The 20,981-nt window shown below is 41.3% G+C and overlaps 1 protein-coding gene across 10 annotated transcripts in view; it reads left to right on the top strand.

Moving 5' to 3' along the window:
• Positions 1 to 20,981, top strand: part of LOC135915636 (band 3 anion transport protein-like) — a 316,698-nt gene that overhangs the window by 279,822 nt on the left and 15,895 nt on the right. For all 10 annotated transcript variants that reach the window (XM_065448767.2, XM_065448776.2, XM_065448789.1 and 7 more), the window contains 4 exons: positions 115 to 309; positions 3,636 to 3,947; positions 4,024 to 4,113; positions 8,389 to 8,552. In XM_065448767.2, coding sequence (XP_065304839.1) covers positions 115 to 309; positions 3,636 to 3,947; positions 4,024 to 4,113; positions 8,389 to 8,552 — 761 coding nt within the window. The remainder of the gene's footprint in view (positions 1 to 114; positions 310 to 3,635; positions 3,948 to 4,023; positions 4,114 to 8,388; positions 8,553 to 20,981) is intronic.

The following is a 20,981-nucleotide window of genomic DNA, read 5'->3' as shown; positions in this document are numbered from 1 at the left end:
ATAATTAATTTGCTGTGCATAAATCGCAATGTTTTAATGTTTGTGACTAAAGTTTCTCTTTGATAATTCATAATGTTTGTTGACATTTTATCAATGCTTGTGCTTGTTTTGCAGTTTTGTCAAGAGAATGATGTGGAGTTCCTGGCCATTCGGGTCTGGATAGGAATGTGGATAGCTATACTGGCAACCTTGGTAGTTGCCTTTGAAGGAAGTGCACTCGTTCGGTTCTTCACAAGGTTCACGCAAGAGATATTTGCATCACTCATCTCACTTTTGTATATATACGAGTCATTTTATAAGTTATACTTGGTGAGTACGTAATTTACAGTTTTTGGTGTGTGTGATTGTGCTATTGAGATGGCCAAAAGTGAATTGTTATTTATGAGAAACAATGTTATTAGGGAGAACTAATGTTATTAGTGGGAAGCAAGTATGTTACAGAATCAATGAAATATAGAACAGCACATCAAATGGCCATAGTAATTGATAACATGACAAGTTGTCTGCAATGCTTGTTAGTGGTGTCATACTGGCATTTAATTGTCAGTAATGAAAAGTTATATTTCAGTAAAACATATATGGCATAAGCTGCGAGCAGAATTTGAGAATCTGAGAAATCCTGTGCATTATGAGGCAGTATGGGGTGAAGCACTTGCATTGACCTAAATTCAGCCAAACAAATTCTTGGGTGGGATAAGAAACTAACCAGAGGAGCTGTAACTGACATAATGCTGTGTGAAGAGTTGCGTAGTCGTTGACGCTTTCACATTAGCACTGGTGAATGCAATGTCACTGCATGGCTTTAAATCTGGCATGATCAGGAGTACATTGACCCGAGAACTTTTACAACAGGTAGTAAATTTATTGGTTTGTCTGATTTCATTGAACCTCTGAGTCGTGGTAGGCACGAGGTTGGTATGTTAAAGGGTCCAATTAAACATGAAATAGAAAAGGTTCCTGACTGCATATGAGAACTCCAAAGAAATTAATAAATCATGCATGCTTCCCATGAGCTGTTTCTCATAATGATGACAGCAAAGATACTGTTACAGCACCAGTGAGATATCTATGAGATGTGATGCAGATATTGTTCCATTTCTGGTGCTATATGAAAAAAAAAAGTTCAATGTGTAAAGTGCCAAGTCCTTATCATTCCAGTAAGAAATAAAATACTGAGTCTTGTTGTGGTTTCGTGGGACACACTTGAACTTTACTGTGTTTACCCAAATCTTGTTGCATCCATTAAAAAAGTAAGGCCATTATAAATGGGCTTCTTATTTTGCATTCCTCATGGCAGTGCTCACGTGAGAGCACAGATGGACATGATGAATGGGCAGAATCAAACCTTATTGGGCACACGTATACCCAGAAAATCAAGCAACATTTAAGAGTAAAAATAGTAATTACAGACTACAGTAGTGGATTTGAGTGGCACTGCTTCAGCCTGTATGGTATTTATGCAGGCATCATTGTACGTATGAGAGCAGTCTGTAGTGCTCGCGTCCAATTGACAATGTACTGCATCATTCATGGCACACATGCAATAATGTAATACATCATTTGCAACATCCGTGCAATCTGATTGTAGTGGGCATGCCTTGCTATAGAAAACATGGCAACAGCTCAAATGCTTGGATACAACAGGCACGGCCGCTGAATAATAATAATAATAATAATAATAATAATAATAATAAAGGTGTGGCTTGCTGCATCAGGCAGGCTGCTATGGGAGGGAACGAGACAGCTGTAGTTGCATTCCTGGCTGCTCAGCTGGGCCCAATGGTGCCAGCTGGCGGGGATGGGACGCGTCGGGCTACAGCGTTCCTAGCGCTTTCCTGGCGCGTTTTCTATGTGGATCCTAGACAACAGTCCCCGGCTGGCTGTGCTGCAGTGGCTAACACCATTTTCAATGCAGACGGCAGGCCGCACTTTTTTTTTTTTAAATCTAGCGGTCCTGCGACAGGCATTCCTTGTGGCGGTGGAAGCATAATAAGACCGATACAGTAAGCAGTAGCTGATAGACAAGAAAAATGGTAACAAAGGATGTGTGGCAATATCTACTGCCAAAGGTGCCAATGGGAATATAAAAAACATAAGTACCAACTGGTCATAATAATTGACCCTAAATGCCTACTGGTTTTAATGGAGCATTTCAAAGATGCACTACACCATTGAACACTGAATACAGGCAATGAAAAAATTGCAGAATTGAAATGCAAGTTCTCAAAAGAAATCTTTGTAAGATATTATCATTAGGCAGCAACAATTTTTTCCTGTAAGTGACAAAATATGCTGAAAAACTTTTTTCTTTTTAAACACCAGCATTAGTGGGTGGTAGAAAGCCAGTTAGACCACATAAAGCATAAACAATTAATTCTTTCTTGAAAGTGAGTTACCCATGTGTTCGCTTGCACTTGAATAAACTGATTGAATCAAGTCACAAAAATAACAAATGGCAGGGCTTTATACTAAATGGATTATCAAAATGACCCTTTTCTGGCCTATTGGAGTGGAATATGCTATTGAAGTTTTCAGTTGGTCTTAATGGTACAAATGGCCTTAATGGAGCTGATTGGTCCCATTCGATCAAGGCACATGGTCAATTGAAAACTCGTGCTTCTAATGCTTCTTTTTTGATCAAGTCGGCACTATGTCACAGAGAGCCCACAAATTTAAACAAAATTGTTGGCATCATTGTTTGTTTCTGTTGATGATCTAGTTATCAGTGCAACATTTGCTAAAGCACTCTGACATTGGTCATAAAAAATTGCACGAGAGTTGGTGATGCCTTTGGAGATAAGGTACGTATGTGGAGCAATCACCTACAGGAGTATAGAGTCGCTGAGTAGCTGAGAACATAAAAGAAAAAGTGTTGTGATGCAACACTGGTCTCCGAAAAGGCCTATGCAGGCTAGGTGCATGCCATGGTGAAACTAGTTGCAAAGGTGTGGCATGTTAGTGAGCAGAGGGCAGTTTAATTTCTCCTAATTAAACTTGGAACCTAGCTGTTAGGTTATTTTTTTATAAAAATTATTCTGTTAGAGCATTCCTTGGTTGATGCTTTAGAACTGCTGGTAACAAAAAAGACTAAATTTGGGCTAGGGACCCCTTAATGCAGCTTTTTGCAGCGCAGTATGGTGGTAATGCATTTGGCAACCAGAAGAAAAATGTGTCCTTCTAGCAGTGGTGCACCAGTCTGTGCCGCATGGCATTAGACAGTCAGTGTTAAGCAAACCAAGTTAAAATGCAATAAACTGGGTCATTTGTTCAGAGCTGTCATCTTCTGTTGTTGCTTTGGAGCATGAAAGAGATCTCACCGTAATTTTTATTGCTTAGCTGGTTTGTCTGGACTGAACAGGTCAAATGTGTATATACTGAAGTTGATAGGGCACAGGGAGCTTACAAGTTAAGGGAACACATATTTTAAAATTAAATGTTGTATTACATTTTGAATTGAACATAGCATGTTGTATATGCCCTGATTCGTGGCCACTAAATAATGTGGCAGTACCAAGTATGGTGCACATATAGTGCATGCCTTCCATGCACCAAAGCTGTAAAAATTCCATGTGACATTTGCAAATATTCATTTTGCTGCTATTTGTCACAAAGAGCTATTGATTTCTTCTTTACAGATCTTTGTTACTCATCCTTTGCTTAAAGCAAGTGACTACTGTGATAGCTCCCCTGAGGCCTACCTTCCAAACAATATTTCTGCTGGAAACTGGACTGACATGTCTGCTGCAAACTGGACTGACGTGTCTGCTGCAAACTGGACTGATGTGTTTGCTGCTAACTGGAGTGGAAAGCTCTATCCAGAATTTGAAATCATAGAACGAACACGTCAACCGAACACTGCATTGCTGTCATTGATTTTGATGTTCTCTACATTCTTCTTAGCAGATTTTCTGAGGAAGTTTCGTAACAGCAGTTTCCTTGGGAGAAATGTAAGTATTCTTACAACATGTGGGAAAGCTACCTGTGCAGGTAAACTGGAATTATTTACCTTTCTTTTCCTTGCAGGCAAGAAGGGCTCTTGGAGACTTTGGTATTCCTATTGCCATTATTGCAATTGTTACCTTGGACTTTTTTGTTCCAAACACGTATTCTCAAGTAAGAATTGCCACTGTGCACTAATATTTACTCATTGCCTGCATTGCATTTTCACTAGTTAACCACAAGCATAAGTTGTAGTTTTCACTGTATAGAAATTAAGTTTTTACCGTGTCTCCTAAGGATTAGGTGTGCATTCAGTTACATTTTCACAACAATTGTTATGTGAATATATTCATAACCAACATCAAGAGGTAACTATATTCCAAATTTACTTCAGATTTCTTATAGCACCTTTAAAGACCAGTATATAGAGTAGCAAGCTGCTAGATTGTTTATGGACAAATTGAAAATGGGCTACTGGTTTTTGTTTAGAATTTTTGCAACATCATATTTGTGATAAATTTAAAAGGATTTCAAGTGGAAGAAAAAGTATGCTTCCAATGGGATCTTAACCTAGAACGTTCAGGTGACCTCTGTACTAGTACTTACACACATGTACATGTGCACTCACTCCTACCATGTAAATTTTCAACCACCAAAAATTATTTTGGAAGATCACTATACACAACCCTAAGCTTGCCTTGGCACCTCACGAGACCACAAAATCAATAACCTGGATAAGCCTGGTTTCCATACTATTATTACTTTATTAATGCAGTGTGATCCACTAATAACAATGTTCACAAAATTTGAAAATTCAATTGTTATAACTGCAGAAGGGTTGAAAATTGAGCTTGTTGGTACATTGTTGTTAACTTGAGAACAGCTCAAAACGATAGGACAAGAAAGACCATGCATCCTTGTGTTGTCTTACTTGTCCCATCGTTTTGCTCTCTTCCCAAGTTCCCAACATATTATAACTGGTTATTGTTATACAGGGTGTTCCAGCTAACTTCAGCCAGAGTTTCTCCCAGAACTCCCAATACAGCTTTCTGTGGCTCAACATATGCTGCATAAAAGTGTGTTTCCGAGCGTGAAAGAAGTCCCCGAGTGCACGAAAAGTGCCTCAAGCGGCCAGTCGCGCGACAATTGTGCATGCATTTGTTGGCTTCTTTTAGGCTGGAGAAAAACATTTTTATGTAGCACGTATTGAGCAACAGAAAGCTGTATTGGGAGATTTTCATGGTGCTCTAAAATTTTCCCATTGACATGTTTAATCTAATTATAATATTTGAGGAGCTGATTAATGAATTAGGACTAGTTATTTGATTAGGCTGAATGAAAAAATAATAATTTGAGTCTCTCCAAGCGACAGCAAACAACATTGCCTTGGTTCTGTCCAGCTATGTGGCATTCACATATTTTTTAACTCTGGCTAAAGTAAGCTGGGACACCCTGTATATAAACTTACCATAAATCTGCCACCTAGGATATTTGTACACCACTGTATGAACCACACATCTTTTATGCTGTCTCAATATGACTCAATATAGAAAGAGTTTATCCTTCAAAATGATCTAGTCCTATGAGTATGTGCCCTATATTATATTAATGAAACTATGTGGTGAAACCTAAACTTTGAAATAAATTATCTTAATTTTATTATGCAAACAACTTTTATATGACATTGTGTGCCTTACCATTAAGCAGGCCAAAAAAGCCCAAAATGTGTGCTTGATTTTGTGGCCGGTGGGAGTTCATGATCATGTAGCCTGTCACATATAGTCATTTTCCATGTGCTGACAATAATTTTTTTGACTTCATAACATATCAAACTTGCGGTGCTCTTGAATGTTGGCATGTTGCTTTCCACAAGTATGCCAGTGTACAAAATATTTATTTGTATTTCCTCTCTATTTTTTTGGGTTGATTCACCTGAAAACCAGAGCTTTTTCTAAGCCAGAATTTCATAATTGTACATGAGCTGCACTACAGTTAAACCTGGTTTTATCGAATTCCTTAATGTGCTAACATAGTTCGATGTGTCTGGTAATTCTACGTACCCTAACCATTTGCAACAAACCTGAACGATCCATTCATTTACATGGACAACTTGGTTGTAGACATCTTGAACTTCTCAATAACAAGTGGTCATGGCTTAGGTGAACTGTTCATGCTAACCTTGAGGAGCTCTGTTGTGTGAGCCTTGTTATGTTTTCTACCATGACACTTTTTTATTTTGAATCACCACAGTCTTGTTGGGTAAAAGCTGCCAAAGTAAGGCTGTATCATCTGTATGTTAAACCTGTGCATGGCTCATACTTTCTAAAAAAGAATTGAAATTTGGGCTACTTGGTAAAGATTCATCATGGTGTAATGGACACCAAGCAGAACACACAACAGAAGGAGGTGGACAGTGGCGCTACTGGCAACTGAAAGACTTCATTAAAATTGCGGGAAAAAAAATTGTTATAAATAACCCTCATGCATGCTCAAAAACCGGGGCAAGGAATAATGGAGAGGGAGCAGAAAGCAACGCCAGTTATGTGCCATCCAAAAGGTCTACTTCCTTGCCAGACAGAGCAACTGATGAACTGACACAGTCATCCAATTTCTTGAAGATATGGTAAGCTTCCGCACCTCGGGTATCTTTTTTTGTGTGCCGCTGTTCGACAATACAGATATCTTGTTCCAGCTCAGATGAAAGTATACCTGAGAAGGTATGGAAACTTACTGTATCTTCAAGAACTCTGATGTCTGTGTCAGTTGTTATTTAGTTACTCTGTATGCCAAAGCGATGGGCTCTTTTGGAAGGCACGTGACTAGTGTTGTTTTCAGATACCAACTGCCATTCTTTGTCAGGGTTTTCAAGCATGCATGATGGCTGTTTTGAACAACTTTTTGTGTTGTTTTAATGAAGTCTGTCAGTTGTGAGTAGTGCCATTGTCTGTCCCCTTCGCTTGTGTGTTCTATTTGGTATGCTTGACAGCACAATGAATTGTACTTTGCAGTCACTGCGTCTAAAAGCAGAAAACAACTGCACAACTACGCTTTAATACCTTCTGACCTTTAGACGAAGCTTTACCTCGGGCCCAACTCCGACGTGGCCTACTCAAATACATGTAAAACACAAAAACACTTTTCTGAGATAACCCCTGGACCGATTTTAAGTAAATTTGTTGCATTTGAGAAATTAATGTAAATTCTAGTGACTGTTGGAAGCGAAATTTCGATTTAAAGCCTGAATTTTTCTAAAAAGATTTTCAAAAATTCGAAAGTTTGAAAAAAAATGGAAGTGTAAAATTTGTAAATTAATAGCTCTGCATCAAGAACAGATATTGCAGTTCTGCAAACGGCATCCACTAGATCATTGAAAGCGGACAAATTTGATATGTCATTTTATATTTTACGTGAATTTGTTACGTTGTGTACAAGGGTTCCGCAAAAGCTGTATTTCCATATTACAAAATTTTTGGAGATTAATTTGTAACATATCAATTTTGTCCGATTTAAATGCGCTATCAGATGAAATTCGCAGAATTATGCTATCATTTTTCCTTGCTAAGTTACATAGTTGTAAACTTGATAGTTTTGTTTTCTGAAAATTTTTAATTTTCTGCCAATTGTTAATGAATAATTGACGATCTAAATCGAAAATTCCAAACCAACAGTCACTAGGTTTTAGGTTTCTCTTTTAAATGCAACAAACCTCGTCAAATTTGGTGCAGTGGTTGCCAAGAAAAACGAATTCTCCTTTTACATGTATTTATATAAGAGCACCCGAGCTAAAGCTTCCTCTTAAGCAAACAAACAACCTAATAAAGAATATCAAGCATGGCATGCCCAAAAAAGAGGCATGCTCAAGAGACATGTTTAAAGAGAACAGAGACCCATGCTTGCCATCGTTTAATGCCACTTGTGGGCAACTTTATGATGCAGGTCATAAACGCTTGTAGTTTTATATATTCAATTTTCACACTGTAATAAGCAGCTTACTCTGCACAAATGTGTGTTTTCTGTGTTCAATATGGAGCATTGTTCGCTGTACTGTAGTTCTTTATAATTGGGTCTGACTTATCTGGTTTACTTTGCATAGAGTTCATGCAAAAGTTGGTCACTAAGGTGACCACTCATCATAGGTGATGTATATTTGCCACTGTTTTAGCACATTCTGTGGTAGCTTGTTTTGGTGTCATTGTTTCCTGTGGCTCTTGGTTACTTAAACCCAGAAATCTGCTGTGAATTCAGCATTGCTTTTAAGGCTTTTTTAAGATTCTAAATCTACTTTGGTTTATTTTTATACAACATGTAGTATTCTGTTTTTGCCAGTAATTGCTGTCAAATTGTTTGCATAAGTAGGTGTACTGTCTGTAGCAGCTTTGGAAGTTAGGCTGCATCAGAGGGCTTAAAAAACAGTGGAGTTCACATCCATCTTGCCATTCAACATTGCAGAAGCTGAAGGTTCCCAATGGACTCAGCACCAGCATTGAAGGACGTGGTTGGTTTGTTTCTCCAATCAGCTCAACACAACCATTCATTTGGTGGCACATTTTTGTGGCTGCACTTGGTGCTGTGCTGGTCTTCATACTCATGTTCCTCGAGATTGAAATCTGCGAGTAAGTTGTTGCAGGCTATACTGGCTCTATTGTTCCTTTCAGCCTTTTCTATCAGTGTTCATAAAATTTTCAAATTGTATTTTCACACACAAGAAAACAATTCTTGGTGTGGGACATCCAGTTACCTATAAAAAAGCCTCTGTTTTACCAAGAAATATTTAATAGACAAGATGGCTGAACCTGATATTTAGGCAGCTTTTCACGTGTGTGAACAGTAACTATGCTGCTTGTGTGTACATTTTGAACTTATAGAGCGAACTCTAGATTCAAATTCATCATTACATGTCAATGACATCGCCACTTTGCTCACTCTCTTTCTCTATCTTTTTTAATATGTACTTTACTGCTAATGTTAAAAATAATGGTTCAAAGTAGGGGTGCGCGAATACTTGAATATCACCGAATCGCATCGAATAGTGAACATTCTAATAATTCAATTCATGAATCAAATATCTACTTTAAACAAGAAGAAAGGGGGTTAACCAAGGGGCCTGAAATTTTATTAGTCATATCATAAGAAGCCAACAAACACTGACACCAAGGACAACATAGGAGAAATTACTTGTGTTTTTTGGCTTCTTATAATATGACTAATAAAAAAACAGGCCCCTAGGTTAACCCCCTTTCTTTTCGTTTATCACATAACGAGAGTCCTGAATCTAGCAACATTGATGCCTTCAGGTAGCATGTGTGGGTTTATTGACCGGTTGCCTTCGCCCAAAAAGATCACGTTTTCGTGACCCCTGCGGCAGAAAGGATGTTCCACATCCACCGCCAAGGTCTGTGAGTGGTGGTGCTGGCTAGCACTCTCGGGTTTCTACTAGCAAACCTAAATACCCAAGGAAGTGGATGGGGAAAAGGCGCCGCAGTAGCTCAATTGGTAGAGCATCGCACGCGATATGCGAAAGTTGTGGGATCGTTCCCTACCTGCGGCAAGTTGTTTTTTCATCCACTTTCATTTCCATTAATTTATCGTTTCTTTGTTTCATTTATTAAGCGCAAGTAATTTCCCCTATGCTGTTCTTGGTGTCAGTGTTTGTTGGCTTCTTATGATATGAAAAATATCTACTATGCAATTTTTCGAATATTCAATATATTTGGTGTAGAGACCCCGTGTAGTGCCACATGTCGCATGTGCCACAGAGCCTTTCATGCTCAATGCTGCCCAGGTAAGCGTTTCACTTCATTCTTATCACAAACGGAGCACTGTGTGCACCGTGGACAAGCCACCCTGTCTGGCGCGGTAGCGGACTTTGTCACTACAAGTGCTCCCTGATGTTGACCCGATGCGGGGATCCCACACACAGCGGCGAAATGCCGTAATTTGCAGAATCACGCTGCGTTGGCCGGGGCCACCTCTGTCTGTACAAGCTTGATCCGTGTCAGCAGGGCCAATCCAAATGGTAAAACAATGTGGACAGAGCGAACGCCAACAAAAGCAACACATATTTCGTAAAGTGCGAAATTGTGTGTGAAGATCGGGCCGTTTAGCTGCCTATAGGCATGCAGTTTGTGATGGATACGCGGTGACGAATTTCACGCTGCTTCAACAGCCGTCAGTCTAACCTGCAAGCGTGATCTCAGGACCAGTCACTGATGAGCCATCTGTATGAACGTGATTAGCGTGAAGCATTCCATGACGGCTTGTGGCCCATTACCACATTAGCCATTGCCGGCCACTCTGGCTAGGCCATTAGGCCCAATTGACAATGCCAAATCAACGCACCTCTATTTGCAGCTGTTGCACAACAAAGGATGACAAGCTGCCTCGCAAATGAAAGTGAGTGCATGGGATGGCAACAAAGTTGTTCAGGGCCTGCATCTTTGCGACACACCGCACGGCAGCTTCTCGTTTCCAACAACATTGGTCTCTTTTGTGTAGCTTCGAGTGAACCATCACAAGACTAGCTTACACAGTGGGCGTGAAGATGTCATGACCCACCTGCATGCATTTGCGCAGATGATAATAATAATAATAATAACAATATTTTTATTCACTTCAATTCATACAATGTGTTCCAGCCTGCATAAGCGTTGCTGCTTGTGTAGGCTGGATCCCTACCATGATGGCAGGTAAATGAAGAGAAAGGGGGGAAGTTAATAAAAAAATATATATTTTCCTGACCGTCATAAACTAGAACTGAGCTGTAGTAATTGCTGACATACTAATTTGGTGTTCCCTTTAACAAGAGCAGACCTACTTTATGTCTTAATGTATGTGTACCTAAGTTACTGATGGCTTAATTTGCGACATTCTTGTTATACAATGCTAGGAGACTCCTAAGCATGTGCAGCACTATATTTTCATGCCCAAAATTTGTAAGCATTAAATTTCGTGAAAATTTTTTCTGGTATTCAAGATTTGATTCAATATTTGGCTATCTTGATTCGATTCAATATTCGATTCGAAATCTTCTTTTTGGTATTTGCACACCCATAGTTCAAAGGAGACTTCAGTTGCCACATACTAATGAAAATAATGAAGTGTCTGCAGTAATGGCTTGATGGCTCAATAGCTATTTGCTGCTCAGCATGAGGTTACGAGTTCAGTACTTAGCTGCCACGGCGGTGAATTGGAAGAAATGAAAAATTATTGCATTTTGCCTGGGGCAAAATGCATGAATGCTCATGTACATAGATATATGTGCTTGATAAGGAATTTTAAATGGTCAAAATTAATCCGAAGCCCTCCACACTGCTGTCCCTCATAAGTCGCTGTGCAGTTTTGGCTCATGAAACCCCATAACTTAATCTAACTTTATTCTACTTTTTCGGTATAACATAGGATTATCCTTTTGGTATTGAAAGAGAAAAATAGGAAATATTTGCAAATAAGGATTCTGAACTTTTTTATTAGCACATACTCTTCATATATCTCCATGAACCACATCATGAAAATTTCTCTGCTAAAGCGCATAGCTGAAGTGGAATATTCATACAAAAGCATTCATGCTTGGCTTAATCTCACTCCACTTTTACATACAAGTTTCTGAACACAGCTCCTTGAATTCAATAAATATCTCCTTCTTCCAACATCTCCAGTTCTAGTTCAAATGCAAAGCAGTATATTTTTAGCTGTTCCATATTAAGAACTCGCTTTGTAAGCAACAGACCATAGTTTACGGTGGTGTAGCAGTTATATCATTATGATTACAGACGAACCCAACTATATTGAACCCATTTGCATCTAATTATTCTTTATATTGAACAATTTCTGAGCACAGTATAGTTACAATAAGTATATATAGCGAAAGTTACGCTTACATCGAACAAAAATAGCAGCGACTCTCGATATATCGAATGTCAAGCGGCGGAAAAGTGCCCCCAGAAGTTGGCTTTCCCTCGCAGCGGCGGGGAAATCCAGCAGTGCGGCTACATCAAACCGCTCTCCCTACCAACATTGTTCCCTACCATGACTGTGCTGCATCAAGCGAGCCGTCAACCCCCCCCTGCAAAAAATGATCCTGGTCCGCCCCAGCGCTTGCTCAGACAGCCAAATCAGAGGCTCTTGTGCCCTCATTGTGCAAGATGGCACAAGTGCGAGTTGTCTCACTGCTTTTCGGGCTCATTATGTTTGCGCCTTGTGTGCCTTCTCCCGCACTGTTGCCGTGATGAAGCGGCAGAATTCGCCTTTTGCCATGAAGCTCGAAATCATAAATCGGATCGAACGCGGTGAGAAGTCGGATGCCCCGCAGTGTGCAAGTTTCCGAGGAGCACTCTCAGCACGACCTTGAAGAATAAGTAATCTGTAGTCCGGTGCTTCTGCGCGAATGTGGAAGGTTGCGGCCTCAGCTGCTCCGACTGCTTAGACAATGTCGAGAAGTGTGTGCGTCGGAGGCAGCGAAACTGCCGAAACAGAAGAAAATACAGGACAAATTCATGTGAAACTAAGCTTTTTCATCATTAAAATGATCTTATAAATGGTATGTGTTTTTATGACATCCAATTCTTTAGCAGGCTTATATCGAATTAGGCTCTATATCGAACTGATAGGTGTTTTTTTACGAGTTCGATATAGCCGTGTTCGACTGTAGATTGATTAGATCAGTATGGCTGGCAGAAACAAAAAAGCCAGTTGTTCAGGTGCTGCCTGTGAGCTTTCTTGCCCTTTGTAGTTGGAAATTTTACAGCTAGTCTATAGCTGCAGATCAGCAATGAACATATTTTGGATTGCATACACAAAAGGAAATACTTTGATGAGCTGGACTTATAGTCCCTATAATTCAACAAAAGTGTACTGACAGGCTAGGCTTGTCATCCATATAGGAAGAATTTAAAAAAACTGTGCATTAATCCAGAGCTTTCTAATATAGTATAGCTGAATGTGTGTCTTTGGAGCTATGTCTGTTTTTTTTTCTTTAGGTTGTTCTAAGCCTGTGCACCAGGATACCTAAGTTCAGGTTGAAGGCTCTTGGGAAAAGGCTGCTAAGTACACTGTAGCTGTAACATAAGTTTATGTTCGGGGTGAGTGTGCACGCATGCACAGTGGTTGGACTACTGTGCCAACCCCACCAAACTGGATATTTTCATTAAAGCTGCTACATTCTGCAACAAATTTGAGCTTCGGCACCCACATAAGGTATCCTTAGTGCATAGATGCACAAAGAGAATGAATTACATTGCTTCTAAAGTATTATGAGTGTTCTTGATTGGGAGTTGAACATTTTTATAGTGTATAGGAGAAAAAAGTGGGGCTTATATATTTTATCATTCACCCAGACTATTTGAATGAAGCAGGGTATACAATCTTCATTGCTCACTTCTACCCCCTCATAGCTGCCTACAAATTGATCAGAAGCAAGCTGTGTACATTAGTTTGCTTTAGTCAAGGATTCAACAGAAACTTGTCTGGTCAGGTAACATGATGGTAAAGAAGTTGCAGTCACTGAGCAAGTCAAGGTGACCTGGTCATTGAGTTTCCTGAGGCTCTGAGTTGTGTCTTCTCAAGATAAGATTTTCAAATTGCGTACATGCTGTCTAGCAAACCAAGAAACCAGTTAGTGAATCTGAAAGACTGCCTTGACAGCAAGTATTATCCCCGCATGGTGTACTAGGTGCTGTGTACCGACTGCAGCTACAATTACATAGGTGAAAGTGGTAAATTCACAAAAAGAATCGAGGAGCATCAAAGGGACATCTTGAAGAACAAGAAAGCATCAAATGGCCTTGCTGAGCACGTCAATAATCACTTTCGCCTCATTGATTGGCATAACGCTGCCACTGTAGCCAAGGAACATAATTCGATGACCAGGCTTCTAATGGAATGTTTATTTATTCAAATGATGGCTGACACTATCAACAGGACAGATGGAAACCTACCTGCCATTCACTACATCATATCTTGGCATAAAAAATGCCATTTGGCATTGCCAAGCAGCATTTTTCTAGTGCGCTTTAGTGCAACCAAGAAATCCATACGGGCTCTGAAAAGTCCGTTTTTCACCTTAGCTTTGTCAGTGACTGCAACTTCATCACTAGTTCACTATACAGGTAGCATGTGCATGCTTTGCAGGTTATCGTTGAGCTAATTGAATACCCCATTTACCAGCTTCATCTATTGGGTATTTTCAGTATTAAAAAAATTGTCAAAGTAACAGGTAGTTTCTGGGAAACCTCTAAAGCTATGTATTTCTGACATATATAGCACTCTGATGTATTGGTGATTTTAATAAATAATCTAATATTGGTAGGAGTATGTGTAGCAAATTGAGATGGCTAACATCACTAAAACTTAAAAAGCACGCAGCTGTAACTAATACATGTCTTCAAGCATTTTCACTCACTGTGTATGGGGGTAAAATGGGTTTGGATTTTACTTTAGTGCTAGAAGGAAATTTAGCTTAAAAGGCTTCTTTTGTCATTGTGGTGGCTTGTAAAACGGAAAAATAAAATTTTAAAAGCAAAGCTGAAAAGGAAGAGAAAATTCATCATCATCATCATCAGCCTGGTTACGCCCACTGCAGGGCAAAGGCCTCTCCCATACTTCTCCAAGTACCCCGGTCATGTACTAATTGTGGCCATGCCGTCCCTGCAAACTTCCTAGTCTCATGCGCCCACCTAACTTTCTGCCGCCCCCTGCTACGCTTCCCTTCCCTTGGGATCCAGTCCGTAACCCTTAATGACCATCGGTTATCCTCCCTCCTAATTACATGTCCTGCCCATGCCCATTTCTTTTTCTTGATTTCAACTAAGATGTCATTAACTCGCGTTTGTTCCCTCACCCAATCTGCTCTTTTCTTATCCCTTAACGTTACACCTATCATTCTTCTTTCCATAGCTCGTTGCGTAGTCCTCAATTTGAGTAGAACCATTTTCGTAAGCCTCCAGGTTTCTGCCCCGTAGGTGAGTACTGGTAAGACACAGCTATTATACACTTTCCTCTTGAGGGATAAAGGGAACCTGCTGTTCATGATCTGAGAATGCCTGCCAAACGCACCCCAGCCCATTCTTATTCTTCTGATTATTTCCGTCTCATGATCCGGATCTGCTGTCACCACCTGCCCTAAGTAGATGTATTCCCTTACTACTTCCAGTGCCTCGCTGCCTACTGTAAATTGCTGTTCTCTTCCAAGACTGTTAAACATTACTTTAGTTTTCTGCAGATTAATTTTTAGACCCACTCTACTGCTTTGCCTCTCCAGGTCATTGAGCATGCATTGCAATTGGTCCCCTGAGTTACTAAGCAAGGCAATATCATCAGCAAATCGCAAGTTACTAAGGTATTCTCCATTAACTTTTATCCCCAATTCTTCCCAATCCAGGTCTCTGAATACCTCCTGTAAACACGCTGTGAATAGCATTGGCGAGATCGTATCTCCCTGTCTGACACCTTTCTTTATTGGGATTTTGTTGCTTTCTTTATGGAGAACTACGGTGGCTGTAGAGCCGCTATAGATATCTTCCAGTATTTTTACATACGGCTCGTCTACACCCTGATTCCGTAATGCCTCCATGACTGCTGAGGTTTCGACAGAATCAAACGCTTTCTCGTAATCAATGAAAGCTATATATAAGGGTTGGTTATATTCCGCACATTTTTCTATCACCTGATTGATAGTGTGAATATGGTCTATTGTTGAGTAGCCTTTACGGAATCCTGCCTGGTCCTTTGCTTGACAGAAGTCTAAGGTGTTCCTGATTCTATTTGCGATTACCTTAGTAAATAGTTTGTAGGCAACGGACAGTAAGCTGATCGGTCTATAATTTTTCAAGTCTTTGGCGTCCCCTTTCTTATAGATTAGGATTATGTTAGCGTTCTTCCAAGATTCCGGTACGCTCGAGGTCATGAGGCATTGTGTGTACAGGGTGGCCAGTTTCTCTAGAACAATCTGCCCACCATCCTTTAACAAATCTGCTGTTACCTGATCCTCCCCAGCTGCCTTCCCCCTTTGCATATCTCCTAAGGGCACATTCACACCGGCGACTTGAGGAGGTCGCGCGACCAAGTTGGTCGCTTTGCGACCAGTCGCAAATGGTCGCAAATGGTCGCAAATGGTCGCAAATGGTCGCAAATGGTCGCAAATGGTCGCAAACGGTCGCAAACGGTCGCAAACGGTCGCAAACGGTCGCAAACGGTCGCAAACGGTCGCAAACGGTCGCAAACGGTCGCAAACGGTCGCAAACGGTCGCAAACGGTCGCAAACGGTCGCCTTTCTCGAAAAGCGACCATTTTGGGCGAGTCGCTCTCTGCGCGATTTTTCAGTCGCGCGACCGTGGTCGCAAAACTAATATACCAATCAGCGGCGCACCAGAAGTGATCTTTCGTGTGTCTACATCCGGCCTCCTCCGGCGTCTCATTGAAATTCCGCGTAGATTCCGATAGTTCTCTCTGAGAACGATAACCTCCGGGATTGCGACTTGCGGGTCGCGCTCAGCCGGGCTTTCCGGTGTGAACATCAGTCGCCTTCGGTCGCTTTTTGATTGCGAGTCGCAAATGGTCGCGCGACCTCCTCAAGTCGCCGGTGTGAATGTGCCCTAGGGCTTTATTTACTTCTTCCGGCGTTACCTTTGGGATTTCGAATTCCTCTAGACTATTTTCTCTTCCATTATCGTCGTGGGTGCCACTGGTACTGTATAAATCTCTATAGAACTCCTCAGCCACTTGAACTATCTCATCCATATTAGTAATGATATTGCCGGCTTTGTCTCTTAACGCATACATCTGATTCTTGCCAATTCCTAGTTTCTTCTTCACTGTTTTTAGGCTTCCTCCGTTCCTGAGAGCATGTTCAATTCTGTCCATATTATACGAGAAATAAGAGAAAATTATTATAAGAGAAAATTAAGTCAGTGTAACTATTCTATTATTGACGAATATACAAAATAAAACAAAAGAAAAGTTCATATAAAGGTCAGAAATGTAACCACTTAAAAACAATAAATCTTATTTGTTATAAGCTCTGGGGTGTGCGAATATTTGAAATTTCAAATATTTTTTGTATAGTTTTTGCTATTCGATTCGATTCACACCAAACTTTTACCATTCGAAGTGTTCAAAGTTCTGGAAAATAAATTATATTGGTTTAATTTGCTAAAAATCAAATCGCAGTGCTTATAATGACACGCACAAACTCAATTCACCTTGTGGAAGAATTTCGATACCCTTCTAAACCAGTAACAGTGTTTGCAACCACTAGCAAAACCAGAAAGGTACTTGCATGATGTGACTGCACCGAAAGGAAGACCCATGTCACTGGTGGCAGAAGCAAGGTACTAGAGCTTACCCTTTGCTGGCTCATCTTGCAAGGAAATACCTGGCCATATCAGCCACAAACGTGTCTAGCGAGCGCCTGTTCTCTGTGTCCGGTGCAGTTGTTTCTAGCAGGAGAGCATGTCTACTTCCAGGACATATTGAGCAGCTCGCTTTCTTCCATGAAAACATTCAGTAATTCAATTTGTAGTGAACAGCTGTACTGGACTGTTCTTTTTTCTAGGAACAACTATGTCGGAGTACACTAGTTGTGCAATAAATTTGCTTTTTTGGCCATGTTTTGCAGCACATTTTTTCGGTAATTTAACTTGGAAGTATTCGAAAAATATTCAATTTGATTCTCACTCAAACATTAATATTCGAATTTGCTTCGCACCCAAATTTTTGCTATTCGCACAGCATTAATTATAACAAGTATCCTCATGAAACCTCCCTGATGTCAAATCATAACTTTAATGGGCTTTTAAACCACCCCGAGGCTTAAAATTTGTTGTATAGTACAATTGTGTACAAGTTTCAACTAAAATGCAGCTGCAAGAATTCTTAAAAATGATGCTGTAATATCAGGGCTACAGTTGTGATGATCGCAAATGCAGCTGCCAATTGTTTCTGCTTCATGTCTCTCCCCTCAAGCTGTCTCTTCTCCTCGCCATGTACTCCTATAAATGGCATCTACACCTTACATCATTACCAATGTATGCCAACGTCATGTTTGCAGTTTTTTTTGTTTGTTTCAAACCACCAGCCACATCTTATTATCACGGCTGTGTTTTTAGGCTACCCACTGTTGCTTCCATGCTGGCCCATGCTCCTGCAAATTAGTGCCATGATGGATTACTGCCCGTTTTCTTTACGATATATTGTTAGAGGCCTGACAACCCACCGCACAAAGCAAAAAGAGAAAGTGCAAGCAAACAAATGAAGGAGGCCCAGCTACCCACTGGCGCTTTGCCAGACCAGCAACATGATACCGTATCGCTGTGTTTCCTAAAGACGTGCCATTGCCATTTGCAAGGTGTACAGGCCCAGCCAATGCTAGAAGGAACACGGGAGCCTGTGGCATTGCTCTGCAGAGCATGCCAGCGCCTCGTGAAGTCATGCAGCAGAGGCGCAATCAAAGTGATTGGTGAAAAGACCGGCGCATTGTCTGCCATGGTTCCTCCCCTTCGCCGCACACATTAGTATCTCGATCGCACACACTCGTGGCTCTGAGTTGTCAATGCTGCATGCAGGCACACAAAATTTGTGAGAATCCGTAGCAGACGATGCACTGGGAGCTCCGCCTAATGCTTTGATTGCACCTGCGCTGCAAGACTTCACGAGGCACCAGTAGTGGTGCTCCACAGAGCGCTGACACGGACTCCGGTGTTCCCGCTAGCAGTGGTCACACCTGTACATCACCGCCGCCTCCAAGAAAAACAAAAGCTGAAGTATATCATTGGTGCAAAAGAGGACTTGCATTCTGTGCTTTCTTCTTTTACTTTTGTAAATGTGCTTGAAAGGTGAGCAATGTACACTGCAAATCATAAACAGGAGCACGCAACACCTATGCGCACAAACAAGCAACACAATGAGGAAGTGCAGGCATAATAGTGCATCAACTGCAAGAAGGCCTGCTAGCAGATGAACTGGAAGTCATAAGTTCTCGTAGGTCAACTAATTGACAGCATTTACCCTGTTGACATCACCTGGAGCACCCTGTTGATATTGCAATGCACATAGAGGTACCGGAAAAGCCAGGAGAGGAGCATGGGATTGTTTTAATGCATTAGCATTCTTCACGCACTTTCTGGGGGCTATCTGTGTATGTATCTATGTATGTATTTATCTAACTGTTTTCCCGCCTACCTGCATCACTGGGTAGTCAGTGGGTGAATGGAAAGCGCATCAGCTGCTGTGCTAAGGTGACAGGGTTCGAAACCAACCATCAAACCAACTTGGGTCATTGAGTATGTGACAATCTGTACATAAGTGCCACTCTTCAATGAACCTCTTTCACGCTGACATGGGTCACTATAGACGCGGAACTGGGTAGGTACCGCTGTTCAAAGAAACTCTATGGCACCGACTGGGAGTACTAGGTATGTGCCACTTGGGTCTGTGCTGGTCTTTAATGAATCTCATTGACGCCAACTTTGGTCGCTGGGTACATGCCAGTAGATGTGTGCCACTCTTCAATGAAAATCTTTGACTGAATCTTCTGTAAACATACAAGCATTCAAATGTTAAATATGACCTGGTAGGTTTCTATGCAATAGCATTCTTAGGGTGCTTCACTCACTTTACGGGGGCTATCTGCCTGTCTATGTTTGTATCTAACCATTTTACCACTGGATAGTCCATGGGCGAATGGTTGCACATCGGGCTGCTGTGCTGAGGTAACCGGGTTCGAAACCAACCGTTAAACCAACTTGGGTCACTGAGCATATGGCAATGTGTACAGACATGCTGCTGTTCAACAAACTTTTCATGCCGACATGGGGCACTGTAGATGCGATACTAATTGGCACCGCTGTTTCAAGAAACTCTTTGATGCCGACTGGGAGGACTGGGTATGTGCCATTCGGTCTGTGCTGGTCGTCAGTGAGCCTCTTTGATGCGAAATTGGGTCACTGGGTATGTGCCAGTAGGTGTGTGCCACTCCTCAATGAACGTCTTTGGCGCCAACTTAGGCAACTAGGTATGTGCCACTGGGAATGTGCCACTGGGAATGTGCCACCTTACTGTGATGAAAAATATCCCTTAAATTTCTTCAGTGCTGTGTGGAATTGAACCCATGTCATAAGGGTTCTTCAAGGACAGCAACCCAACACATTAGCATGCTGCACCACAAGTGCACTGGGTATGTGCCACTTTTCAGTGAACGCCTTTCATGACAATGCTTTAGCAAGCTGCGCCATGAGTACACTGGGTATGTGGCGCTCTTCAATGAGCTTCTCGCCAACTTGGGTCACTGAGTATGTGCCACTGAGCGTGCTGCAAGTGAGGGAACAACTCTCATTGTTGGCAGTCACCGGAGCGCCATGTTTCTCGTCTTGGAGGCCACGTGTGAACTTCTCGGCATTTCCACTTGATGGCGCAGCGCATCTAGAAAGAAGCGTGAGAGAGGAGCCTGGTTGCTGCATGACTTGTTTCTCAGCATTAGCACGCACTGGCGCACCATGTATTTCAGAGGCCACGCCCAGGCTTAACAGCGAGGGTGCTAGATGGCACTGTGTGTTATTGGGCAAGCGCGAAAGAGAAATCTCGCTACAGTATGCACTTCATACATAACTCATTTTGACAATGGCAATACGTTGTGTCGCTATATTGATTCAATGCTAACAAATTATCGTCAAGCGTCATCGTGAGATGGATTCTGCCACAATTTGTTTTCATAGCTGCACATTAGAAATTTTCTGTACCTGCTGCGGCTGATGATTTCAGTGAACAATATAATAGTTGAAACCGCCCTAATAAAGTCTTTACACCATTGTGAGTCACACCTCTCAATATGCAGAGGTAACGCATCTACAGTAAAGTTCAAATAGCTAAGTATGAAACAATCTTGCTGCTTCCCCCCCCCCATATATTAGTGTGCAATGTTGATAACGAGAGCATTGTGCAAGAACAGTGGTGCAATAAAATTGTGCGAAATTCGTGATATATTAAATGCTAGAAGATGAGAAAAGCCAGAAATAGGCACACAGGATGGAGGAACACAGTAGATGTTTCAGAAT

This window comes from Dermacentor albipictus, chromosome 1 (genome assembly GCF_038994185.2).
Source record: "Dermacentor albipictus isolate Rhodes 1998 colony chromosome 1, USDA_Dalb.pri_finalv2, whole genome shotgun sequence".
Taxonomy (NCBI): domain Eukaryota; kingdom Metazoa; phylum Arthropoda; class Arachnida; order Ixodida; family Ixodidae; genus Dermacentor; species Dermacentor albipictus.
The sequence above is the reverse complement of the archived record's forward strand: the minus strand, read 5'-3'. Positions and strand labels throughout refer to the sequence as shown.